The sequence below is a fragment of the Myotis nattereri genome (assembly GCF_964212035.1).
Source record: "Myotis nattereri genome assembly, chromosome: 12".
In the NCBI taxonomy this organism is placed as follows: domain Eukaryota; kingdom Metazoa; phylum Chordata; class Mammalia; order Chiroptera; family Vespertilionidae; genus Myotis; species Myotis nattereri.
Window position 1 is genome coordinate 77,956,762 of NC_138087.1, and position 26,164 is coordinate 77,982,925.

Consider the following 26,164-nt stretch of genomic DNA (forward strand, 5'->3'; position numbering starts at 1 on the left):
AACAACTCACATTGAGTGGGCTCTCACTCGCTGTGCCAAGAGCTCACCTGCTGCGTCTCACTGAGTCCTCACCCCGATGGACCTTCGAGGCAGGTGCTCTTACCATCCACGTTCACAGGATACGTGACCTGTGCAGGGCACACAGCTGTGCAGTTGTTCAGGAGCTCAGCCTGACCCACAGCCTGTGCTCCTCACCTGCAAGGGGGTGGGGGTGGGGTGGGGGAGATTACCAGGGCTGGGAATCTAGTCCCAGATTCTGGTCCTGGCTCTGTGACCAAATACCTTCCTAACCTCAGGCCAGGCCCTTCCTCTCTCTGGCCCTGACGGAGGGCCTTCATGGGTCCCTCCTGCTTGGGATTGGCTGGCAGGCACCCAGACCTTTTGCAGGAACAACTACCAAATCCAGATCCTGTTTAGCTGGGGTCTGGCCTGGAGATTGCAAATCAGGGGCTACTAGCTGATGGCAGACCACAGTTGTGTTTTGTCTGGGCCTTGGCATTTTTATTTATTTTTATTATTAAAAAACATTTTTTATTTATTTCAGAGAGGAAGGGAGAGGGGTAGAGAGAGAAACATCAATGATGAGAGGGACTCACTGATCGGCTGCCTCCTGCACACCCCCTACTGGGGATAGAGCCTGAAACCCGGGCATGTGCCCTTGACTGGAATCGAACCCGGGACCCTCCAGTCCCCAGGCTGCTCTATCCACTGAGCCAAACCAGGTAGGGCACCTTGGCATTTTTAAAAAAATTTCCTAACATTGAGCCATTTCACAAAACAATGAGATCGCTAAGCTTCCTTGAAAGAACAGGTTAACAGCATTGGGCCGGTGGTCTGGCATGCTGACAACTGGCTGAGCCTCAGAGGCGCGTGCGCTCTCTGCACCCACTCTCCGTCCCGTCACTGCATTACCTGCCTGGTCTCAGCGGCCGTATGAGTTTGTGACCTTGTTCCCAGCCCCCACTGTACGCATGGACACGCCAAGGCACAAAGGACAGGGCCCTTTCCCAAGACCACAAGGAGGCGAGGCCAAGCCGCCGCTCTCCCCCGACATTTGGCCACCTCCTGGGCCAGCAGAGGGAGTCTGAGAGGAGGGAGGGTTTGCCAGCCTTCGAGCCCCAGAGGAAGGTCTCAGTACTTCTCTGAGGGAAAGGACGTGGCAGGAGTCCCACCAGAGCTCCCCTCCTGGCTTCTGGCCTTCCTGGGCCCACGTCTCTCCTCTTCCTGCGGGCCCCTCCCTGCCAGGCGGGGTGAAAGTGGGGAGAAGTTGCTCCTCTGCCCCCAGCCCTTCCTCATAAGCTCTTCCTAGCCCACATGGGAGGAACCACATGCATTTGGCTATTTTCCTCTTGGGTTCTTCTCCAAATAAAGCCAAGGTCACGCTGGTCTCCAAGTATAACCAACAGAAGTACAACCACTGGCTTGCTGAGAGGACTGGCCTTGCGCAAGGATGACACTTTCCCTACTGATTGCTTGTGATGTGTGGGCCCCGGGCTGGACACCATACACACCTCACCTCATCAGATCCTCACAACACTCTGTGAGGTGCAGGCTTATTCCCATCTTGCAGAGAATTGAGGCCCAGAATTGTGGGAAGCCGCCTATTGTCTTCACTAGCAGAAAGGTGTGGACAAGGAGCCCGAAAAGCTGGTGTCCCTTGAGCCCTGGCAAAGGGCAGAGCTATGCACTGACTGTTTAGTGGAGACAATAGTAGCTGAAGCAACTTCCCCACCAGTTATGTAAATCCTTACTGATAAGATAGTCTGCCTGCTACTGGAACTTGCCTAAGGACTATAGGTGGATCCCAAACTGAATAAAAGGATGGCAAGGCCTGAGCACAAGCGAGTCCTTCCTCTTGTATTGGGCTCCCGCCTGGCCCCCCAATTTCCAAATTATTTCTTGCTCGACTCTGTCATTTGCACGCAGCCCTTCTCCAGAGCAGGAACCCTGAACCACCTGGGATGTGGGTCATTCACACAGAATGGTAGAGCCAGTCACACAGTTAAGAAGTGGTACAGCTAGCTGCCTTGGCCAGTTTGGCTCAGTGGAGAGAGTGTTGGCCTGTAGACTGAAGGGTCCCAGGTTTGATTCCCGGACAGGCACATGCCCGGGTTGCGAGCTCAAAACCCAGTAGGGCATGTGCTGGAGGCAGCTGATCCATGGCTCTCTCTCATCATCGATGTTTCTCTCTCTCTCTCCCTCTCCCTTCCTCTCTGAAATTAATAATATATTTTTTAAAAGAAGAAGTGGTACAGCCAAGGATTGACCGGTTTAGTTTGACAGAGAGCCTGAAGTGTTAACCATTATGCAATATGGCCTCCCGTGTCCACTCCCGCCCCTCTGAGGATTGCAAGATGAGGCAGGGACCCATAGCACACTCAAGTTGAGTCGTTGCACCATCCTTTAAGTCTTTTTTTTTGTTTTTGTTTAATATATTTTGATTTCAAGAGAAAGAGATAGAAACATCAATGATGATAGAGAATCATTGATCAGCTGCCTCCTGCACACCCCGCACTGGGGATCAAGTCCACAACCTGGGCATGTGCCCTGACCGGGAATCAAACTGTGACCTCCTGGTTCATAGGTCGACGCTCAACCACTGAACTGCACCAGCTGGGCTGTCTTTTTGCTTTTTAATATCAGCAACACTAAAACCAGGAGAGCTTTAATTTTTATTTTGAATCTGAATCAACTGAAAAATCAAATCTGCTTCTCACCCCTTGCTTCTTTATGCCCAAGTGGCTGGCCGCTGTGGGGAACATTTGTTCTCTTCATGTCTCTATTTCCTTCATCGCTGCCGCACAACAGCTAGGCCATCAGCAATATCAGGAGATAGAGCGGCAGAAGGAGATTGTCTATCTGCGTAGTGTATGCTTCTAGGAGGGACACTGTGCTGATGGACCCCAAAATCCAAGCATAACTGTGGTTTATGTCCACTTCACTGTCAAAGATTAAGATGAGAGCTACAGAAATGATCTGGGCAAATATGGATGTCATGGTCCCCTCGAAAGTCTTTTTGGTTCCGGGCCAGTGGATTTCCCCCATGGTGCTGCCAAAGATGGAGGCCACAGTGTCACCCACACCCACAGCCAGGACGCCGGCATAGGGGACCAGGGCTCTCGCTCCTCCCAGGCTACCCTTCTGTGTGCAGGGCCTGGGGACCAGCCAAATGGGAAGAGACATGCCCAGGAGTAGGTAGATGTGTGTCAGGATGAGCGGTCCGCTGTCCCGTTCATCCAGGAAGAGGGAGAGGAGGCTGCGCAGAGTGTGGCCCAGGGGCCGGATGCGGAAATAGCGCACATACTCTAGAAAGATGAAGACTGCCAGACACACAGTGGCGGCCACGTGGAGCAGTGGTCGGTCAAAGATGATACCTGGGACGTAGGTGGCTACCACAATGAAGTGGAAGTATTTCCGGGTAATGGTGGAGGCCTGGTGCTTCTTGGATTCGGAAGATGACCGCTTGGCATTCTGGCACACGACCACCAGGCAGGCCAAGGTGGCCAGCAGAGACCAGTAGGCTAGGAGGTAGAGGCGGGTTTCCGTCTGGAAGAGGAATTCAAAAAGCCAGAACAGGGGGTTCCTCCGGATGAGCCGATAGAGCCAGGGCAGGGCCACGCCGAGGCCCAGCACACAGGTCATCAGGTGGAAGAAGATGGAGGAGGCCCAGGACCCCGAGTCCATGAAGACAAAGAGGGCGCTGAAGATGATGCCCATGAGGACCATCCCCGTCACTGCCACCAGCAGGAGGAAGTCCACCGGGTCGCCCTGGCTTTCCACCACGGGCAGGGAGCGCTTGATGAGCTGGTTGAGCAGGAAGCTGATGCCCCCCAACACCAGCAGCGCCTCCCCCGGGGTGAAGCAGCGGGGGAGCAGGTACAGCAGGATCATGTTGAGGTAGACGAAGATCAACAGGACCTCCAGGACCTCGATGACCTCGCCCACCCGCAGCGAGTGCTTCATGATATACGTGATGACGCAGCCGGCCAAGCCCGCGATGACGCACGTGTTGGTGGGCACCGGGCGAGTGATGCCCAGGGCCAGCACCGACGAGAAGAGGGCCACGGCCATGCCGGTGGCCGCCACCACGATGCCAAAGCGCTCGAAGTAGGGGTTCCCGGCGGCCTGGCAGCGTTCCTTCATGACCAGTCCGAGCAAAGGCATGACCATCGCCGCGGGCAGCAGGCCGCTGTTGGCGGACATGCGGAACTGGAAGACGGCGCTCCCCTGCTGGAGCAGCCGGTCCCACTTGTACTGGACGTAGAAGGCCTGCACGGCGAGGGCCACGGCGCACCACGAGTACCGGTCCATCACCGCCGCGTGAATGCTCAGCACCACGGCGAACACCACCGCCGCCTCGGCCAGCACCGACCCGCTCAGCGGCGCTCCCGGCCCCGGGGCCCGCGGGGCGCGCTGTCGGGTCATGTCTCTAGACCGGGGACCCGGACACACCGGGGTGACTAGCGACGCCTTGGACTTTGAGCCCCTCAAGCCCTGCCAGGCGGAGAGCCGCAGCTTCACGCGGCCGGCACCTTCTCTCTTCGTTCTCCAGCCGCGAGGGCGCAAGCTCCACTGTCGGGCGCCCGCTGACGCCTGGGGGCTGGTGCCCGGTCCCCCGCCACCATCTCCCACCTACTGCGCAGAAGCTGCCACTCCGCTGCCTTCATCACAGCCTCGGGCGCCTTAGCCGCGCGATCTTAACCTCCCTCGGAGTCGCCATCTTGGCTCCGCCCCGCCGTCACGTGACGCAAAGCCCCGTCCACGCGCCCGTTGGGAGGCGAGCGGTCACGTGGGCACGGCGCTTGGGGGCGGGGCGGACGCGCGCGCGGGCGCGCGAAGATGGCGGCTGCCGCCGGCGAGCTGTGTGTGAGGTGCGGAGCGGGCCGATTCGGCCGGGGCGGCTATGAGGCGTGGGCTCGAGGCCGAGTGGAAACGGGGCGGGCGTAGGGAGCGGGATGTGGCGGCGCTAGCGGGGCGAAGCCCGGCCAGGTGAGCGGGCGCCGAGGCGGGAGGCGGTCACGTCCAAACGGTCCCCGCGCGCGGGGATCTGAGGCGACTTCTCCGAGGAGGGGCCGGTGCCTCAGCCCTCCCCTCGGCGCCGGCCCCCGGGCTCCTCTCCCACCCCTCTCTCTCCCTTCCCTCTCCCCAAGGGCGCGTCCCTCGGCCCCCTCCACCTCCCCGCCGCGCTTCCTCGTCCGGCGTGACGCTCCTCCGCGGCGCGACGGGGCGCTTCGCGGTCGCCCGGGGCAGCCCCCGTTCGCGACCCTGGCGACGCTCCCCGGTTCCCCGCGCGGCGCCGCGCCACCCCTGCCGTTACCGCCCTCTCTCCCCGCGCAGCCTTCCATTCATCCGTCCAGTCATGTTCTCCGGCGGCGGTCCCGTCGGCCGACCAGCCCAGCTCCCCCACGAGGTGCCAGGCACCGCGCTGGGCTCTGGGACGGGAAGGTGGAACCGGGAAAAGAAACCGTTCTTGCGGGAGGCGCGTTCCGTGCGCTCCGAGCCCCCGCCGCTCCGGAGGCGCTGCTGACTGACCGCTGACTCACATCCCGCTCTGGACCGGCCCGTGGGGAACGTGGGGGCTCCCGCCCGGTCCCCGCGGTGCAGCGTGCAGGCCTCCGTGCGCCCGCCCGCCCGCCCGCCCTGGCCAGCGCTGCCCCTGCCTTCCTCTTGCCCGCGGTGTCCTTAACCCCCAGGAGCGCAGGCGCCAGGCTCTCGGTACCTGTGGTGCGTCTTGCGGACCGACCGTCCTCTCTGACCCGCCCCCCGCACCGGCCGGCCCCGGGCCTGCCGGGGCCGTGCGCACCCGTGGGCTCTGCCCTCCTCCGCTGCTTCCCGTCCGCTCTGAGCCACAGGCAGCGTCCTGGTCGCTGCGGCGCTTGGGAGCCGTTGAGCTCCTGCCGGGCGAGGCGCGCTCTGGAGTGGGAGAGCCGCGTGGGTCTGCGTGGACAATGCTTTGGTCGCCCTGGCAGCCCTGCTGGACTCGTACCCGAAGGCGGAAGGAATGACCCACGGGCTGGAGACGCCGCTCTGCTGGCGGCCGGCTCAGGGGACCGTCCTTCCAGCTTGTGCGCGCGGCCCGTGGCGGCGGCGGGCTGCACTGCGGCGCCCGTCTGTGTGCCAGGCCTGCGGACCGCATCGCATCGCGACCAAAACCCTGTCATCTCCCGCCCCGGCGCCTGCGGACAGCCAGCTGGTGGCTCCCCGGGTGCGAGTCCTCTGCACGGCCCCGCGGTGGCCCGAGCGCGGGAAGCCAGTGCGTGGCCGTGTGGGCGGCCGGCGTCGGACGGGGGATACTCCCAGAGCAGCCCGGCTCCGGAAGCTCGGTCGGGGTTTGGCAGAAATTCCCTTTGAATATTGGCGGTTTTGGGTATCTCGTGTTCTTCAGTTAATGTGTTTATAGACGACGGAATGTGCTAAAAAAGATAGTGGTGTGAAAGCTTTCAGCCTAAATCATGCAAAAGAGATGAACCTCCTCTGTGGAGTCGGAGTTTCCGTGGGCAGGGACTGCTTTCTTGTTTGTTGTTAATCCTCACCTGAGGATATTCCCCCCCCCCCTTTTTTTTTTTTTTAGAGGGAGTGGAAGGGAAGCGGGGGAGGACAAACATTGCTTGGTTGCCCCCTGCATGCGCCCCGACCTGCTCGCCAGGTACATGCTCTTGACCAGGAATCGAACCCTGGACCCTTTGGTGCCCCGACAATGCTCTAACCACTGAGAAAGGCAGGCCAGGCAAGCAGTGACCACTTTTGTTTATTGTCTTCATGTGGAAATAAAAGAGCTCCTCAGCCCTGGCCGGTTTGGCTCAGTGGATAGAGCGCCGGCCTGTGGACTGAAGGGTCCCGGGTTCGATTCCGGTCAAGGGCATGTACCTGGGTTGCGGGCACATCCCCGGTGGGGGGTGTGCAGGAGGCAGCTGATCGATGTTTCTCTCTCATCGATATTTCTAAACTCTCTATCCCTCTCCCTTCCTCGCTGTAAAAAGTCAATAAAATATATTTTTAAAAAAAGAGCTCCCCAGTGGGTGGGCTGTGTCTCAGCTTTCCACCTAAAGGCGCAGCTGTACAGACTATTATTCCTAACCCCCCAGCAGCATTCACCAGTTTTCCAGGGACCGCGACCTCTCTAAGGAAGAGAATGTCCCCTTTCCGTGGGCTCCCGTTCATTTCGGAATGGAGTTCCATGGTGTCTGCTAGAACATTGGCCTGGAAGTCAATAAAATTTTTAACTTTACCCTTCAGGCAAGTTATTTGATTTTGGTTCCTTAGTTTCTCCTACAAATACTTAGCTCAAATATATTTCTGTAAATAAATATGACATGATAGCACATATTTTATTTATGAAAATATATATGGAAGATGCTTCCCTGAGTCTTTGGCTTGGACGTCACAGTTCCAGCCATGTCTTGTGTCCTGAGAGTCACCCTGCTTAAACCTTCCAGTCCCTATTGGAGGTGAAGCCTTTCACTACCGTTGGCTCAGTTCCCAGTGATCTTTCTCTCCTCTGACTCTTTTTGTCTTAGAAGATTATATTCCTTTGGAATAGGGTTTAGCTCTTCATTACTTGCTGATAGTGTAATGTGTGCTTAACATCCTTTGTCAATCCCATTATTCCTAGACCAGTAAATGTGTAGGAATTGAGGAGCCAGTAACATTCATTTCCACAAGGATTCCCTTCCTGTTAAACTACCATTTTCTCTTTTATTCTGCCTTCTCTTGGCACTTCAGCAGATACTTGTTTTTTCTAATTTTCCTCTTCCAATTAGATTATAGGTCTAAAAGGGACTTCTCCTCCTTTGATAGTCATTCATCAGCACGTATTTTTGAGCCTCTCCTGTGTGCCAGCCACTGTATGATGGGTATGGCATGCCACTGTAGAACAGAAGGCTTCACCTCCGTCTTTGCTTGTAGGATGAGTTCTTTGGTGCACCTTGAAGCAGTGTAATGTAATGAGTCAACTCTGGAGTTGTGCAAACCTGGGTTCAAGCTCTGGCTCCATTATATATTGGCTTTGTGATGTTAGGCAACTTACTTAACCACTCTTAAACCTTAGTTTTGGATGAAATAATGGGGATAATAACAGTATCTGCCTCATAAGTTGTCCATATTCAATAAGACAAGGTGTTCAGTGCCTGACAATTACAGCTGCTTAATAAATGTTGATTCTTGTTATGATCAAATACTAATTTCCTTTTAAAAAAATATTTGTATTGATTTCAGAGAGGAAGGGAGAGGGAGAGATAGAAACATCAATGATGATAGAAAATCATTGATCGGCTGCCTCTTGCACGCCCCTTACTGGGGATTGAGCCCGCAACCAGGACATGTGTTCTTGCCCGGAATCCAACCTGGGACCCTTCAGTCCACAGGCTGACGCTCTATCCACTGAGCCAAACCAGCTAGGGCTATATTTTAGTTTTTTAATTTTTATTTTGAACATCAAACTTCTAAGAATATAATAGGATTACTGTCCAAAATTTTAACAAGTTGTTTTGTTCATTGAGCTTTTTGCTTTAGAGAATAGATAAAATAGCTGTGAGATAGCTTAGTTCAGTCTGCTTTCTGTCCTTTTTCAGGAGCAGCAGAGAACTGTGGACAATTCTTCTTGGAAGGTCGGCTCTGAGAGAACTGGTAAGTGGTGGTGTTTTTGAGTGGATTCTGTGGATCTTTGTGCAGTTTATATTGTTTTTTTTAAAAAGTGCCTTCTCTTTGAAGTAGGAAGTAAACACCTTTTTTAAATTCTAAAACTTTATATATGTATTTTTTCTGCTGAAACGTAGTGTGTCTTACAGTCTCGCTGCTGAAAGTTTTCTAAATCTGCACCTTTCTTTGTTCCTTAGTAGTTCCTTTTCTGAAAAGACAACAGTGCTGCTTGTTGGCTGCTCAGGGTCAGGGTATAAATACTATCCTGCTACCTCAGGCTAAAAAGATTCTCAAGCTTTTTCTGTCTCATACTTTACTTGCCTTTTCTCCCTTTTCCATTTAGATAGCTCCTTAGGTCAGAGAGGCTGTGGTTTCTAGGACATTTTCAAGTATATAATCAATAAAGGACAGTTCTTCGTATTGATCCTCTAGTGTTCTGACCCTGTGATGGTAAAATGTTAAGATTACATTCAATTATTACTATTGTTGTTGTTATTGTAATTAATAAAAGGAACGATAACACCTTTTTTAGAGCCTTAACATTTTTTGATATGCCTTCATCTCATAATTCCACTTCTAGGACTGCATCATTTTTTTTGTTGTTGTTATCCTCACCTGAGGATAGTTTTTCCATTGCTTTCCAGAGAGAGTGGAAGGGAAGGAGGGAGAGGGGAGAAAGACACAGAGAGAAACACTCATGTGAGAGAAACATATCGACTGGTTGCCTCCTGCATACACTCCGACTAGGGGCAGGGAGCAAACCTGCAACCCAGGTGCGTGCCCTTGACAGGGAATCGAACCCACGGCCCTTTGGTGCATAGTCTGATGCTCCAACCACTGAGCACGCTGGCTAGGGCAAGGATTATCTTTTAAAAGAAAAAAATCCTGAAAAGGTTTTGTGCACAGAGCTCTTAACCAGAGCATTATTTATATTAATAAGGAATTACAGTCAGCTTAAGTGTATCTAACATTAGAAGAATGGTAAATAAATTATGATCTAGCCACTTAATAAAATATGCAATCACTTAAGAACGTTTATCAAGATTTTCATAATAAGGTGAAATCATTATGTTAGAATGTTAAGCAAAGAAAAGGCTATAAAATTCTCTATTCAAAATGATTTCAACTGTGGGGAAGAACACTTTTTTTTATTTTCAAAATAAATTTTTAATGTGTTTTTATTGATTTCAGAGAGAGGAAGGGAGAGAGAGAGAGAGACAGAAACACTGTTGATGAAAGAGAATCATCAATCGGCTGCTTTCTGCACACTCCCTACTGGGGATGGAACCTGCAACCCAGGCATGTGCCCTGAATGGGAATCCAACCGTGACCGCCTGGTTCATAGGTCGGTGCTCAACCACTGAGCCACACCAGCTGGGCAAGAACACATATTAAAAAGACTGAAAGGAATATGTAATCATCACTGTGATCCTGAAGTCTGATTAAAATTGCATTTGTATTATTTCCTTGTTCTTTTCCAGAATCAGATTGAGGCAGAACTGAATAAACATTGGCAGCGGCTATTAGAAGGACTTTCATACTATAAACCTCCCAGGTATGGCTATCATAAGCATCTGCTTAGAGTAATTCCCCTGAAGAAGCTGGTATAGATGAAACCATTTTCATGAATGGTATTGCTGGGTTGGGTAGATCAGAGAGAATACAGTTTGGTTACCAGTAGAAACCAAATTGTCTCTTTAAAGGAAACCAGTGGAAACCTGTCTTTATAAAGGAAGGGAAATTCCTTCTAAAAATGCAGTATTGTTGAATCCAGTTATATAACTGTAGTGTCTGGGGATGAGGATTTATTAAATATTCAATTAAGTATTCAAATATATATTTTGGTCCGAATTGTGTGAGGCACTGTCAGCACCAAATGCTGGAATATAGCAGCGAACAATTTTTATTTTGGAGGTGAATGTAAGTTTTTTTTTTTTTTTTTTACTGGGAAGTGGAAAAATAAAATAAAGTAGTTAAAACAGAAGAAAAGACTATACCTGTAGGAAGGACTAGACTCTTTCACCTTAATTCCTAGTCCAGATCTCACTGTGTTATGCATTGTAGTTCCCAAGCCACTTCCCTTCTGCTTCTGAACATCTGTTGATTTTATTCCATCTTCACTTTCCACCTTCATTCTCTTAGGTTAGTGAAGAACTTTTTTTTGTTGTTCATCTGTTAACCCTTCCCCCATAATTATTTTGAAGTAACTCTCACAGACATCATTACAGTTATTTTATCTGTAAATACTTTACTATGTATCTAAAGTATATGAACTTAAAAAAAGATAATCACTATATTATCACATTTAGGTACTTTTATTATTGTTTCCATTTTACAGATGGGGAAACTGAGGCACAAAGAGGTTAAGTAACTTGCCCAAGGTCACACAGCTAGTAAGTGGTAGAACCAGGATTCAAACCTGGCAGTCTTACTCCAGTGTCTGTGTTCTTAACCATCATTCTATGTTGCCTCTTTCAGAGCTTATTGTTTAACTTTATACTAGCCTTTGTGTTGTGGATTTTCTGTGAAATGTGAGAGTCTCTATAAAAATCCAACAACAACATGCTTTAGTTCACAGACTAGACATTTAGGGCATTAGTTTCTTTTTTTTTAAAGACAAAAGTTCCCTTTCTGGTAGCATGGGAGTTGAAGTTTAACGGAATTTTTTTTTTTTTAACTGTTGGCTTTATTTGAATTTAACACTCCCAAATTTTTTCTTTAATGTCTTCTTTCTGTTGTAGGATCAATGCAGGGTACCACATTTCATTCAGTTGTCATGTCTTCTAAGCTCTTAGTTTGACGTATCTCAGTCTTTTTTTGACTTTCATGACCTGAATAGTTTTGAGGAGGACTGATCAAATATTTTATAAAATGCCCTCAATTTGGATTTGTTTGATGTTTTTCCTATTATTAGATTGGGTTGTGGGTTTTGGAGAAGAATTCAGAGGGTAAAGTACCATTCTTACCACATCATCATAGAGGATACGTATTGAAAGAGTTATCCATATGAAATCACTGGTGATGTTAACTTTGCTCCCTTGGCTAAGGTAGCATTTGCCAAGTTTCTCCTCTGTAAAGTCACTTTTTTCTCTCTCCGTCCTCTATTTTTTGGAAGCGAGTCACTAAATATAGCCACTCTCAAGGTAGGGGTATAGTGGAATTAAACTTCACCTTCTAAAGGGAATAGTACCTATGTATATTATTTGGACTTTTCCCCCTATTGACTTATTTGTCTGTTTGTCTGCTTATTCATTTATATCACTAGGAACTCGTGTGTATTTAGTTTATACTTGTTTATACCTGTTCCAGCTTTGGCCAGTGGAAGTTTTTTTAGGTTGGCTTCTGTGACCTTTTGACATGTGTCCTCCTTTTTTTAAAAAAAAATATATTTTATTGATTTTTTTTACAGAGAGGAGGGGAGAGGGATAGAGAGTTAGAATCATTGATGAGAGAGAAACACCGATCAGCTGCTTCCTGCACACCCCCTACTGGGGATGTGCCTGCAACCAAGGTACATGCCCTTGACTGAAATCGAACCTGGGACCCTTTAGTCCGCAGGCCGACGCTCTGTCCACTGAGCCAAACCAGTCAGGGCTGTGCCCTCCTTTTGTTTCCTGAGTATTTTCTTTGCTTTCTGGCATTACAACATGCTCCAGGTTCACCTAGTATTTTCTCCACCCCAGCCCTAGATCAACCATTTCACCAAGGATTCCTGGCACCTTTTATTAGAGAATTGTATTGGAAACCAAGATCTGGATGCTGGGTGTGCCTGCTGCTGCAGTGGGCATGGGGTGGGGTGTCATAGCTTCTAGGCCTTCTCAGTGGACAGAGCTAGGTAATATATGTATATATACTAACACCGGTTCTTAAATTTCACCTCAACTTTTTATTAGCTGTGGGATTTTTGGTAAGTTGTTTTCTGAGTGTTGGTAATTCCATTTGTAAAATGGGGATAGTAATATTTACCTTTCAGAGTAGTTGTAAGGATAAAAAATAATTAATGTAACTCTCATTTATAAATAATATTGTTATAGCTATCATTTGTAACAGACCTAAACTATATTTATTACCTAGGCATAAATAGTTCTGTGTTATAAAGTCCGTAGCTATGAACTTGTGTGTGTGTGTGTATTTTGTAGTCACCTAAAGGGCAAAAATAGGTCTGTAGTAAAAATATCTTGAAGTATTTTTATTTTAACTCCCAGAGGGTTACTGAGAATGAGGAAATGATTTATTGTTCTTTTCATAGTCCAAATTCAGCTGAAAAAGTGAAAGCTAAAAAAGATGTACCTTCACCACTGAAGGAACTGGGTTTACGAATCAGCAAGTTTTTGGTGAGTAAAAGTTAGCATTGGCTCAATTTATTACCTGGAGTATGGATGTGCATGGTTTTATTGTTAGTGATTATTAGTGGAAATTCAGTTTACTTCAGTTTTGGAGATTAAATTGAATACTGTGTTTTAAAAATATTTAGATTGCAACTCTTCTGACATTGAGCCACAAATCCAGTTGCTTGGCCCATATACTATATATCATAGTGTTTTCTTCAGCATACACGTGATGTTCTTTTTTTTTTTTTTTTTAATATATTTTATTGATTTTTTACAGAGAGGAAGGGAGAGAGACAGAGAGTTAGAAACATCGATGAGAGAGAAACATCGATCAGCTGCCTCCTGCACATCTCCCACCGGGGATGTGCCCGCAGCCCAGGTACATGCCCTTGACCGGAATCGAACCTGGGACCCTTCAGTCCGCAAGCCGACGCTCCATCCACCGAGCCAAACCGGTTTCGGCACGTGATGTTCTTTAAATTGACTAGACCCGTGGTCGGCAAACTGCGGTCGCGAGCCACATTCGGCTCTTTGGCCCCTTGAGTGTGGCTCTTCCTAAGCCGGAGGAGTACCCTAATTAAGTAAATAACAATGTACCTACCTATATAGTTTAAGTTTAAAAAATTTGGCTCTCAAAAGAAATTTCAATTGTTGTACTGTTGATATTTGGCTCTGTTGACTAATGAGTTTGCCGACCACTGGACTAGACTGTATTTAAATATGTAGCTGTTTCCTTTTAATTTTAGAAACCCAGAGAATGTCTGCTGCTGTATTAATGTGCTTGATGAATGAACACAGTTGTTTCTGGCATGTACATTTGTCACATGAATTACGTGCCTGTGACTTGCTCCTTTTTTCTCCTATTTCAGTTAAAATTGTTATGTTGTATGAAATCTTTAAAAGGATTTTTGTTTATTCAAGTTCTGTGTTCATTCCAGAGGACAAATCTTTAGAATGCTTTGCATCCGATACATGATTTCTGAGCTGAGGTGACTGTTCCCCACTTACGACCTCTGTGTTTCAGGGTCTTGACGAAGAACAGAGTGTACAGTTACTCCAGTGTTACCTTCAAGAGGATTACAGAGGTACTCGGGACTTACTAAAGGTTTGTGGTTATGTTCAGCTCCATTCTCTTGCCTTTATCCTTTTCCTTGTTAGTTTTAGATAATTTAAGGTTTTGGTACCAGTTCCTTGCAACAGAGGTAATCAAATAAAGCCACTTTCAGGAAAGACTGTTTAAAGGCCTAAAAAAACAGATGCTTAAGCTGAGGTCGGTGCTCAGACTTGAAGGTGGGGAGAGGTCAAATACTGACATGTTCATTAGAGTCTCAGGATATCAGAGCTGAAATGGACCTAGAACAACATTTAGCCTGTCCGGTTTCTCATCCTATATAATAAAAAGCTAATATGCAAATTGTCCCCTCCACCCAGAGTTTGACCAGGGGGTGGGGCCAGCCAGCCAACCTTCCATGGCCTCTCCCCTCAGCTGGCCTGCCGGAACAGCCCCGATGGGGGTGGGCTAGACTCCGCCTGTGCACGAATTTGTGCACCGGGCCTCTAGTTATATATATGAGGAAACTAAAGCCAGAGGAGGGGGGCAGGGATTTGAGCACAGACTTGAATATATAGTTGGGTAAAATGCAGAAATGAATGGGCAATTATAATATTGAAGGGTGAGGTGAACATGTTTACTTTTTTTGTGTGTGAATTTAGTATTGCTAATAAGGTGACTTCCTGGCTTTTCTTTTTTCCTTCAGGTGGTACTGCAAGATGAGAGGCAGAGCCAGGCCTTAATCCTGAAGGTCAGTAGTAGTCACCATTTCCGTTCTTCTATGTAAAATTGGGTGCCAGTTCCTTGATCTTGTTTTCCTGAGCATTGCTGACTTTTAACTCTTGTTGGGTAAGCATTGAGGTTCTAATGAGGAAGCTTATTACTTGTTCTGTGAAACAAGAGGTTTTTAATCCACTGGAACCAGCCGAGCTCTTTTTCCAAAGGAGATTCTTCAGTCATTGGGGGTGAGAACTGGTTAATGGATATTTTTTCTCTAGATCTAAATGCAACAGGATTAATTTGTATTTCTTTAACTCCCCCTTCCTCCCAAAGCAACCTTCTCACCCAGGATCTGATTTTAAAATGGAATTTTATCATGATTTCTGAAGTAGTTTCCTATTTGGTATTTAGTGAGAACTAAGTACATTAGTTATAAGGAATTGGGACATACATCAGTGGTGTTTTTATATTTGCTTTCATATATTTGGCTGTCAGTTTATAGTATTGTGTATTACTTGAATGCTCTAACTGCTAGAAAAATTTGTTTATATTATTAAGTAATTGCTTTTATCTTGCATGACTTTACCTGTATCCCATTCATGAAGGTCTTTTGCTTTCTTTTTGGCCTAATACTGTTTCCATTTCTGTGATTGGTTTTATTTTATTTTTTAAAAATATGTTTTTATTTGATTTTAGAGAGAGAGAGTAAGGGAGAGGGAGAGAGAGAGGGAGAAAAATCAATGAGAAAGAAAGATTGATTGGCTGCCTCCTGTATGCCCCCACTTGGGGATCGAGTCTGCAACCTGGCTATGTACCCTGACCAGGAATCGAACTGGCGACCTCTTGGTGCATGGAATGACATTCAACTAACTGAGCCAACACTGGTCAGGGCTGTGATTGATTATAAATTGAACTTTTCCATGCACATCCTTAAGTGATCCCTTTATCAGTAAATTTACAATTGAGTATCCCGTGCAATTGTGAGTAACTGATTTTGAATATTTTTCCCAGATTGCAGATTATTATTATGAAGAAAGAATGTGTATTCTTCGTTGTGTCTTACACCTTCTCACTTATTTCCAAGATGAAAGACATCCCTATAGGGTAAGCCCATTTTGTCTTCTTGGTTTTCTTTACCCTGTAAAATTCAACTCTTTTAAATAATTTTATATTATTCACACTCGTATTTATTTGAATATTTAACTTTTACTTTAGGTATAAGTTACCCTGTTTTGGATTTTTTTTAAAAGGTTGAATATGCAGACTGTGTTGATAAATTGGAGAAGGAGCTGGTTACAAAATACAGACAGCAGTTTGAAGAGCTTTACAGAACTGAAGCACCAACGTGGGAGACACATGGAAGCCTCATGGTATGTGTTTACTGGACCCTCTTATAACTCTTAGGAGAATTGTATACTCTTTCTTATAGACACCGAGTTCAATTATTTATTCATTTGTTAACTTAAAACCTAAGTTATCAGTCTTCAGAAAAATTTAAATATGTCATATGGATAAAACATTTACTTTCTCTCTTACCTAAAATATTCTCTTAATGATTAATGGAACTCTAAACTTAAGATTTGTCTTCTTTTTTTTTTTTATTAAATCTTTATTGTTCAGATTATTACATTTGTTCCTCTTTTTTTCCCCCCATAGCTCCCCTCCACCCAGTTCCCACCCCACCCTCTGCCCTTACCCTCCCCCCCCCCACTGTCCTCATCCATAGGTGCACAATTTTTGTCCAGTCTCTTCCCGCATCTCCCACACCCCTTTTCCCCGCAAGAATAGTGAGTCCATTCCCTTTCTATGTCCCTGATTCTATTATAATCACCAGTTCATTCTGTTCATCAGATTATTTATTCACTTGATTCTTAGATTCACTTGTTGATAGATGCATATTTGTTGTTCATAATTAGTATCTTTACCTTTTTCTTCTTCTTCCTCTTCTTAAAGGATACCTTTCAGCATTTCAAATAATACTGGTTTGGTGGTGATGAACTCCTTTAGCTTTTCCTTATCTGTGAAGCTCTTTATCTGACCTTCAATTCTGAATGATAGCTTTGCTGGATAAAGTAATCTTGGTTGTAGGTTCTTGGCATTCATCACTTTGAATATTTCTTGCCACTCCCTTCTGGCCTGCAAAGTTTCTGTTGAGAAATCAGCTGACAGTCGTATGGGTACTCCCTTGCAGGTAACTGAGTTTCTTTCTCTTGCTGCTTTTAAGATTCTCTCTTTGTCTTTTGCTTTTGGCATTTTAATTATGATGTGTCTTGGTGTGGTCCTCTTTGGATTCCTTTTGTTTGGGGTTCTCTGTGCTTCCTGGGCTTGTAAGTCTATTTCTTTCACCAGGTGGGGGAAGTTTTCTGTCATTATTTCTTCAAATAGGTTTTCAATGTCTTGCTCTCTCTCATCTTCTGGCACCCCTATGATTCTGATGTTGGTACGCTTGAAGCTGTCCCAGAAGCTCCTTACACTATCTTTGTATTTTTGGATTCTTTTTTCATTTTGCTTTTCTGGTTGGGTGTTTTTTGCTTCTTCGCATTTCAAATCTTTGCCTTGATTCTTGCGCTCCTCTGGTCTGCTGTTGGGAGTCTGTATAGTATTCGTAATTTCAGTCCGTGTATGCTTAATTTCTAGTTGGTTCTTTATCATAACATCGAGGGTCTCATTAGATTTCTTGAGGATCTCACTAATTTATCGGCGGCTTCTAGACAGTTCTTAAGAGACTTTAAAAGTGTGGTTCTGAACTCAGTATCCTCCATTGACAGTTTTGTCCTGTTTCTTTGTCTCTGCATTTTTTATGCTTTCTTGGTGCACCCCCTAGTGGTCTTTGTGCGCAGTCTTGTTGTAGTTAAGCCTTGATTGTTGTAGTTAATACTAGGGGGATTTGACCTCCAGGCCAACTGGCTGTGAGAATCAGCTGTGTCTGCAGTGGGAAAACTTCTGTCCTCTAGGGAGGTGCTAATCTAGCCTTTGCCTGAGACTATCTGGCAAGTGGCTCTGCGCAGGGCTTGGGCGGGGCGGGTAGCACGGGATCAACAGAGCGGGTGGAGGCAGTTATGGCTGCTCTCAGTCCTGTCCCCAGAGTCTCTTCCTCTCAGAGTCCCAGCAACCTCTGCAAACCTCAGAGAGAAAGCTGCCCTCGCGTTCCGACCGATGCCAGACAATCCCGCTTCTCCCGTTTGAGTCTGGGTCCCTAGAGACTCGCCCAGAACTAGAGCTCAGAGCCTGTGCCTCCCTCCTGATTGAAAACAACAACCGTGCCCTCAGCCACCAGCCCACTCCGCACGCACCTCCGCACCTTTGTATTTTCCGTACTGCGCCTCCTCTGTGTCTCGTATGCTGTTCTCTTTCCTTCTATTTGAAGAATTTCCCCTCAGCCAGTCTTCCTGTGGTTCTGGGCGATGTCTGTTCCGTCTTTTGGTTGTATTTTTGAAGTGGTTGTTCGAGGCAGCTAACTCTGGTGTTTACCTATGCCGCCATCTTGGTTTTCTCAGATTTCTCTTCTTTATTATCATTATTTAGTGTGTGACACTAGTCTGATTATTTTATCCTAGATCTAAAGCCAATCTGCATTTATAGATTACTAATGTTATTGTTATAATCTTTTGTTTTGACAATGATATGTGTTTATTAAAACAATTCAACCAAAACACAATAGATATTTTAAATATTTAATAGAAGGAAAGGGCCCATTTACAATAACAACAAAAGCATAAATTTCTCAAGGAAAAAACATAGTATATATAGGGTTCAATACCATCCATGGTTTCAGGCATCCACTGAGGGTCTTGGAATGTATCACCCACGGGTAAGGGGGACTACTATACATGTATTACCTAGTAAAAATAACTTTGCAAATTTAAATATGTTTGTAAATCTGACTTTATTTCTCTCCCATTTTTTTCTCCATTGGTTGTGCAGACTGAGCGTCAGGTGTCTCGCTGGTTTGTCCAGTGCCTTCGGGAACAGTCCATGCTGCTAGAGATTATCTTCCTTTATTATGCATACTTTGAGATGGCACCTAGTGACCTATTGGTATTAACCAAGCTGTTTAAAGAGCAAGGATTTGGTAGTAGGCAGACCAACAGGCACCTGGTGGATGAGACCATGGATCCTTTTGTGGATCGGATTGGGTAAGTCTGAATTAATGGAGGTCATAGAACTTGTACAGTGTTACATTGATAGTATAGTGATTCTGTGAATGGGCGAGGAGAGGAGTACTTTTCACTTAATGGGTGGGGAAATAGATGGGTGCTACCATGTTCCAGGTCAGATAGGGAGTAAAGACTGGGATTGAGAGGACATGGTCTCTCAAAGGAAGTATGGCATTCTATAGTTTACTTACTGTCTTCATCGAAGAGGTTCATCCATTCAACAAAATATTTGTTGAGCACCTATTGCAGGCCAGACATTGTGCAAATGCTGAGACCATGAAAAATAAGGCAGATTTGTTTCCTGCCTCTTTGAGATCCGTTTATGGACTTTGAATTTTATGGCAATGGATATATTTACATTTAGAGGTCTGTTCCCTCTGTGGACAAAGATACACACTTGAGCAGTCAGAGAGTTTATCAAGGTCAGATGTAATTGGTGGCTGCAGAAATCTCCAGGACTTGATCTATGCTTTGGTAGGCATAAGCCATGTATGACTGTTGAGCATTTAAAATGTGGCTGGTCAAATTGGGATATGTTGGAAGTATAAAATACATACTGGATTTAGAAGACTTAGTGTGAGAAAGAATGTAACATAACTCAATCATAATTTCTTTGATATTGAAGTGTCTTAAGATTTCACCTATTTTCCAATGAGGTAAGAGTAGCATTCCTGACACCATGATACTGTTTTCCTTTCTAGCTATTTCAGTGCCCTTATCCTGGTGGAAGGCATGGATATTGAGTCATTGCTCAAGTGTGCTTTGGATGACAGAAGAGAGCTGCACCAGTTTGCCCAGGATGGGCTTATTTGCCAGGTAACTTTGAGCAGCCTCTGGCCTTTGTTCAGACCTTTCATAGTAGTATGTTTTTGACCACTCAACTATACTCTTACATAAAATTTTTCTTACTGTGGAATTTGAGGTTCTGCATTGTTAAGTTGATTGGATTTGTCAATTATCTGCACAGAGGTGATAGTGGAATCTGTGAGGGTGAGTAGAGTCACTCAGGGAGAGGATATAAGGACAAAAGACGCCCAAGGATAGAACCTTTGGGAGGTGGTCTGTATATATTAGTGATGGCGAACCTTTTGAGCTCGGCGTGTCAGCATTTTGAAAAACCCTAACTTAACTCTGGTGCCGTGTCACGTATAGAAATTTTTTGATATTTGCAACCATAGTAAAACAAAGATTTACATTTTTGATATTTATTTTATATATTTAAATGCCATTTAACAAAGAAAAATCAACCAAAAAAATGAGTTTGCGTGTCACCTCTGACACACGTGTCATAGGTTCGCCATCACTGGTATATATGGAGCCTGTGCAAGAAGAGGAAAGGGGAAAAACTTTTGAGATGGGATGGTTAGAAAGATAGAAAATGAGGAGAAAGCAGAGAAAGTTCAAGAAGGATCGGGAAATTTGGAGAGTCTCTATTTGAGCATGTATTTTATAATCTTAGGTTAAGACTGCTAAAAATCAGAAGGAAAAAAAAGTATGGGTAAAGGGGAGAGTACTTGAGGGGTCTGTTAGTGAGGTGGCTGGGGGTTTGGGAAGAGTAAAATACCAGAATGAGAGAGGGCCCTCTGTGGGTGAATAGAAGACTTTAATTATGCGTAGTGAAAGATCTTGTGGAAGGGTCCTGATTCTTTCTGTTCATTGACACAGATGTTTTCCTTTTTCATTAGGATATGGACCGTTTGATGTTGACCTTTGGGGACATTCCACATCATGCCCCAGTGCTTTTGGCCTGGGCTCTCCTTCGCCACACCCTGAATCCAGAAGAGACAAGCAGTGTTGTCCGCAAGATAGGTGGCACAGCCATCCAACTGAATGTATTTCAGTACTTGACCCGACTACTTCGCTCACTGTCTAGTGGGGGAAATGATGTGAGACTCAGGCTATTGGTATTTGAACTTGAGAATGGGCAAAGAGCAGGGCGGAAGCTTATTAATGAATCATGATAATAGTAATAATTGTAGTAATGATGTAGATAATGATGATATTATTATAACTGACCTTCATAGACACTGTGCTCATCACTTTCTGGTACATTATCTTATTTCATCTTTGTACCACTTTTTTGCACTATGGATTAGCATTCTGGTTTTTTTTGCGTTAGGAAATTGACATTCAGGGAGAGAAACTTTGCCCACAGGAATAATTGCCACTTAGTGGCGGATATAGTTTGAACCCACTATGTCTGACTTTTTGCCAGTATAGTTTATCTCCTAGACGATAGCTTTGGCCATATTGACAGGAGAAATCTTTTTGGGGTGCTTACTCATTGAGTTATAACAGGATGAACTAGAAATTCTCTTGAGTCTTGTGTTGAGGCTTAATTTGTATAGCACTGTTTAGTCAGCTTGTTTTGACATGCTGAAATGAAACCTCAGCCAACGGGCCCCACTTGTTGGCTCTGTTTGATTTATCTTGGTGACAGTTCAGGCAGCTGCAGAGTTCATATTAGCACATACAAGCTATTCCTTTTTGTAGACCAGATGTGATTTTCTTCCCCATGGAAACTTTGATCATTTTTTTTTTTTTTTTTTAAATATATTTTATTGATTTTTCACAGAGAGGAAGGGAGAGAGATAGAGAGTTAGAAACATCGATGAGAGAGAAACATCGATCAGCTGCCTCCTGCACATCTCCCCACCGGGGATGTGCCCACAACCCAGGTACATGCCCTTGACCAGAATCGAACCTGGGACCCTTCAGTCCGCAGGCCGACGCTCTATCCACTGAGCCAAACCGGTTTCGGCATAAACTTTGATCATTTTGAAAATGATTCTCTTTTGATCTTTTTCTTATAATATTTTTTAGAAATATGTTTTTTATCGATTTTAGAAAGAGGAAGGGAGAGGGATAGAGAGAGAGAGACATCGATGAGAGAATCATCAGTTGGCTGCCTCCTGCACACCCCCTACTGGGGATTGAGCCCGAAATCCAGGCATGTGCCCTGACCGGGAATGGAACTAGCAACCTCTTGGTTTATGGGTCAATCAATGTTCAACCACTAAGCCACACCAGCTGGGGTCTTGTAATATTTTTGGTTCCTGCTTTCTCTTCCTTTGTCTTCCTGATCTTGGGACTAAATTAGGAAAATTATGAAGCCTCAGTTTCCCTTCCCATTTTTTCACAGGGACTATATTCATGTGATAGGATTATGCTGAATCTGGGAAAGAGTTGAGTTATTCAGATTATTCACTGACTCCTTTGCCATTACAGTGCACCACCAGCACCGCATGCATGTGTGTCTATGGACTCCTTTCTTTCGTGCTGACCTCGCTGGAGCTACACACACTGGGCAATCAGCAGGTCAGTGTCTGGCTTTTGTGAGGCTGTCTGCACTGCCCAGCTTTGCAATCATATCCCCAAGATGTCACTTTGGAGCTGATAAAACACACACGCATATATCTCAGGTGTATTGCTATTTGTTTTCACTCATTGTATTATATACATGATACATATTAATGATACAGAAATCGGAAGGTGCCGATAAAAAGAAACAAGTGTAATCCTACCACACAGGATAACCTATTAACATTTTATTGGGTTTCCTTCAAAATATTTTCTGCTTACATATGTAAAAACAGAATAATTCTTCTCTAGAAATGGAATCACAATGTATAAACTGTTTGGTAATCTCATTTTTTTTACTCTAGTGCATCTGTCCTAAACATCTGTGGGTGCTAATAAATATTCTTTTGCAGTATTTTTTTAAAAAAAGAAACATTTCAAACTTATACTAAAGTAGAAAAAATTGTATAATGAACCGTCCTGATCCCATCACCAGCTTCACAGCTGATATATTCATTTTCGCCCCTGCCCTTCATGATTATTTTGAAGCAAATTCAGACATCATTTCATTTCATGAATATTTTAGTAAACCTTCACAATCATTATTATATCTAAAAACAATATCTATATATATCAAATCAGGAATCAAATTTCTAATTATCTTATAAATCTCATAAATTTGTCATAAGTTTGTTTGGAAAAGAATCTAAGCAAGGTCTACACATTATTAGTTGATAAAACTGTCAAATTTCTTTTAGTCTGGAATTTTGTGGTCCACTATGGTAGCCACAAGCCACATCATTGTCTAGTTCCATTAGTTCTCTAGGGTTTACACAACGGCACTGCCCTAATTCTGTCTTTGTTTAGTGGTTGGAACATTGTTATAAAAAAGAAATTGGTTTCACAGTGTATGCAAATAGTGAATTATTATGTACACCTGAAACTAATGTAATGTATGTCAGTTATACCTCAGCTTAAGACTTTTTTGCTCTCTCTATTTGATACTCTGCTTTTCCTGTATTTCCTTTTTCCCTAGCATTCTCCAAAGGTGGTCAGTGAGGGTTTTAAATTTTTACATATCAGTGTGAACTCATGATAAACACATTAGCTTTGTTTTAATTAATCCATTGGAGTTATTATTCTTATGCTCAGATTGGCCCATCTTTGGTCAGCAAAAACTTTTTTAGATTAGCTTCTGGATCTGTTTCACATATTTTAATAGCTCTGTTGCTTCCTGGCCTGACAACTGTTGCAGGATTGTCTTACATGATTCCTGCCCCACTCCTGGAATCTGCCATTTCTCCAACGAGTCTTGAAGTAGGTTTTTTTTTTTGTTTGTTTGTTTGTTTTTTAAAGATTTTTTTTTTAAATATATTTTATTGATTTTTTACAGAGAGGAAGGGAGAGAGATAGAGAGCCAGAAACATCGATGAGAGAGAAACATCGACCAGCTGCCTCCTGCACATCTACTGGGGATGTGCCCGCAACCCAGGTACATGCCCCCGACCGGAATCGAACCTGGGACCTTTCAGTCCGCAGGCCGACGCTCTATCCACTGAGCCAAACCGGTTTCGGCTTGAAGTAGGTTTTTATGGCGAAGTCATTGTATTCATTTTTAATAACTAGGGACTTGTTATGGAAATTAAAGAAATTAATTAATTTGATGAAAGTGTTTTATCATTGGAGAGAAAAACATTTGATGTTAATTGAAAGAATCAATTTCCAAAGCGCTAGGCAATGGTTCTCAACCTTCCTAATGCCGCGACCCTTTAATATAGTTCCTCATGTTGTGGTGACCCCCAACCATAAAATTATTTTCGTTGCTACTTCATAACTGTAATTTTCCTACTGTTATGAATCGTAATGTAAATACCTGATATGCAGGATGTATTTTCATTGTTCGCGACCCACAGGTTGAGAACCGCTGTGAGGCTTAGAACAAGGTTTGCATCTTTTCCAAAATTCTGGTCACATTTGGATTCTTTTTTTTTTTTTTTTTTTAATATATTTTATTGATTTTTTACAGAGAGGAAGGGAGAGAGACAGAGTTAGAAACATCAGTGAGAGAGAAACAAGGATCAGCTGCCTCCTGCACATCTCCCACTGGGGATATGCCCGCAACCCAGGTACATGCCCCTGACCGGAACCGAACCCGGGACCCTTCAGTCCGCAGGCCGACGCTCTATCCACTGAGCCAAACCGGTTTCGGCAACACATTTGGATTCTTTTATACCCCTGGAAGATTGGTATTAACATACTAGGATTGCAAGATACCTAGTACTTGGGATTTTTAAAAAATGTATTTTATTGATTTTTTTTAAGAGAAGGAAGGGGGCCCTAACCAGTTTGGCTCAGTGGATAGAGCGTCGGCCTGCGACTCAAGGGTCCCAGGTTCGATTCCGGTCAAGGGCATGTACCTAGGTTGCGTGCACATCCCCAGTAGGGGGTGTGCAGGAGGCAGCTGATCGATGTTTCTCTCTCATCAGTGTTTCTAACTCTCTATCCCTCTCCCTTCCTCTCTGTAAAAAATCAATAAAATATATTTAAAAAAAAAAAAAAGGAAGGGGGAGGGAGGGAGAGAGACATTGATTTTTATTCCACTTATGTATTCATTGGTCGATTCTTATATATGCTCTGGTGGAGATTGAACCTGCAACCTTAGCATATCAGGATGACATTCTAACAAACGGAGTTACCCCAGTCAGTGCAAAAAAATTTTTTTGTAGGATTTGATTAGATTCCCAGTGTGTGCCAAATCCTGTGCTAGGTGCTGAGGATAGATAAATAAATAAATAAATAATCAATCAATCAATCCATCTATCCCTAGCCAGTTTGGCTCAGGTTAGAGCATCGACCCTCGGACTGAAGGGTCCTGGGTTTGATCCAGTCAAGGGCACATACGTTGGTTGCAGGCTCCATATTCGCCCTGGTTGTGGTGCATGCAGGAGGCAACAAATTGATGTGTCTCTGACATCGATGTTTCTCTTCTCTCTCTCTCTCCATCCCTTCCACTCTGCTAAAAATCAGTGGGAAAAATATCCTTGGGTGAGGATAAACAAACAAAAATCAAAGGCATTATTCTTGTTCTCTAGAACAGTTTAGCTGATCCTAGTTATAGCTCACATTTACATGGCATTTGAAAATATACAGTTCACTTCCCTGTACATTCTCATTTAATCCTTACGACAATACTGTGAAGCAGAGAATATTGTCACCATTTTACAGATAAAGAATTTGCCTAACAGCATACAACAGATATTATATATACCCTAGATGGGCCGTAATCTTACTTTTTAAACCCAGAGTTCTTTTTGACATACTAAATGAGGTATTATTGGTGTGTATTTTATATATATATACATATATATATATAAAGTCCTGACCTGAGGATATTTTTCCATTGATTTTAGAATGGAAGAGAGAGGGAAAGACAGAAATATTAATGTGAGAGAAACACATTGATTTAAAAAAATATATATATTTTATTGATTTTTTTCAGAGAGGAAGGGAGGGATAGAGAGTTAGAAACATCAATGAGAGAGAACATCGATCAGCTGCCTCCTGCACACCCCCTACTGGGGATGTGCCCGCAGCCAAGGTACATGCCCCTGACTGGAATCAAACCCGGGACCCTTCAGTCCGCAGGCCGACTCTATCCACTGATCCAAACTGGTCAGGGTTGAGAGAAACACATGGATTGGTTGCCTCCTGCAGGGGCCCTGACCAGGGCGTAGGCCAGGGAGGAGCCTGCAATCTAGGTATGTGACCTTGACCGGAATTGAACCTGGGACCCTTCGGTTCACAGGTGACGATCTATCCACTGAGCAAAACTGGCTAGGACTAAAATATGTTTTTATTGATTTCAGAGAGGGAGAGAGACAGAAACATCAATGATGAGAGAGAATCATTGATCGGCTGCCTCCTGCACATCCCCCACTGGGGATCGAGCCCACAACCCGGGCATGTGC

The 26,164-nt window shown here is 44.9% G+C and overlaps 2 protein-coding genes across 2 annotated transcripts in view; one reads left to right on the forward strand and one right to left on the reverse strand.

Annotated features, from left to right (window-relative positions):
- Positions 1-2,660: 2,660 nt before the first annotated feature.
- DOLK (dolichol kinase) lies at positions 2,661-4,728 on the reverse strand. The gene has a single exon (XM_081103940.1). It carries the CDS (start codon positions 4,423-4,425, stop codon positions 2,809-2,811), a length of 1,617 nt encoding a protein of 538 aa, XP_080960066.1. The 5' UTR covers positions 4,426-4,728; the 3' UTR covers positions 2,661-2,808.
- Positions 4,729-4,821: 93 nt separating this feature from the next.
- NUP188 (nucleoporin 188) overlaps positions 4,822-26,164 on the forward strand; it is a 43,637-nt gene continuing 22,294 nt past the window's right edge. Inside the window, exons 1-12 of the mRNA XM_081103941.1 lie at positions 4,822-4,871; positions 8,571-8,625; positions 10,119-10,192; positions 12,887-12,971; positions 13,993-14,073; positions 14,726-14,770; positions 15,751-15,843; positions 15,990-16,109; positions 18,664-18,875; positions 19,598-19,712; positions 20,582-20,782; positions 22,125-22,214. Of these exons, the coding sequence (XP_080960067.1) occupies positions 4,840-4,871; positions 8,571-8,625; positions 10,119-10,192; positions 12,887-12,971; positions 13,993-14,073; positions 14,726-14,770; positions 15,751-15,843; positions 15,990-16,109; positions 18,664-18,875; positions 19,598-19,712; positions 20,582-20,782; positions 22,125-22,214 (1,203 nt within the window). The 5' untranslated portion in view covers positions 4,822-4,839. The remainder of the gene's footprint in view (positions 4,872-8,570; positions 8,626-10,118; positions 10,193-12,886; positions 12,972-13,992; positions 14,074-14,725; positions 14,771-15,750; positions 15,844-15,989; positions 16,110-18,663; positions 18,876-19,597; positions 19,713-20,581; positions 20,783-22,124; positions 22,215-26,164) is intronic.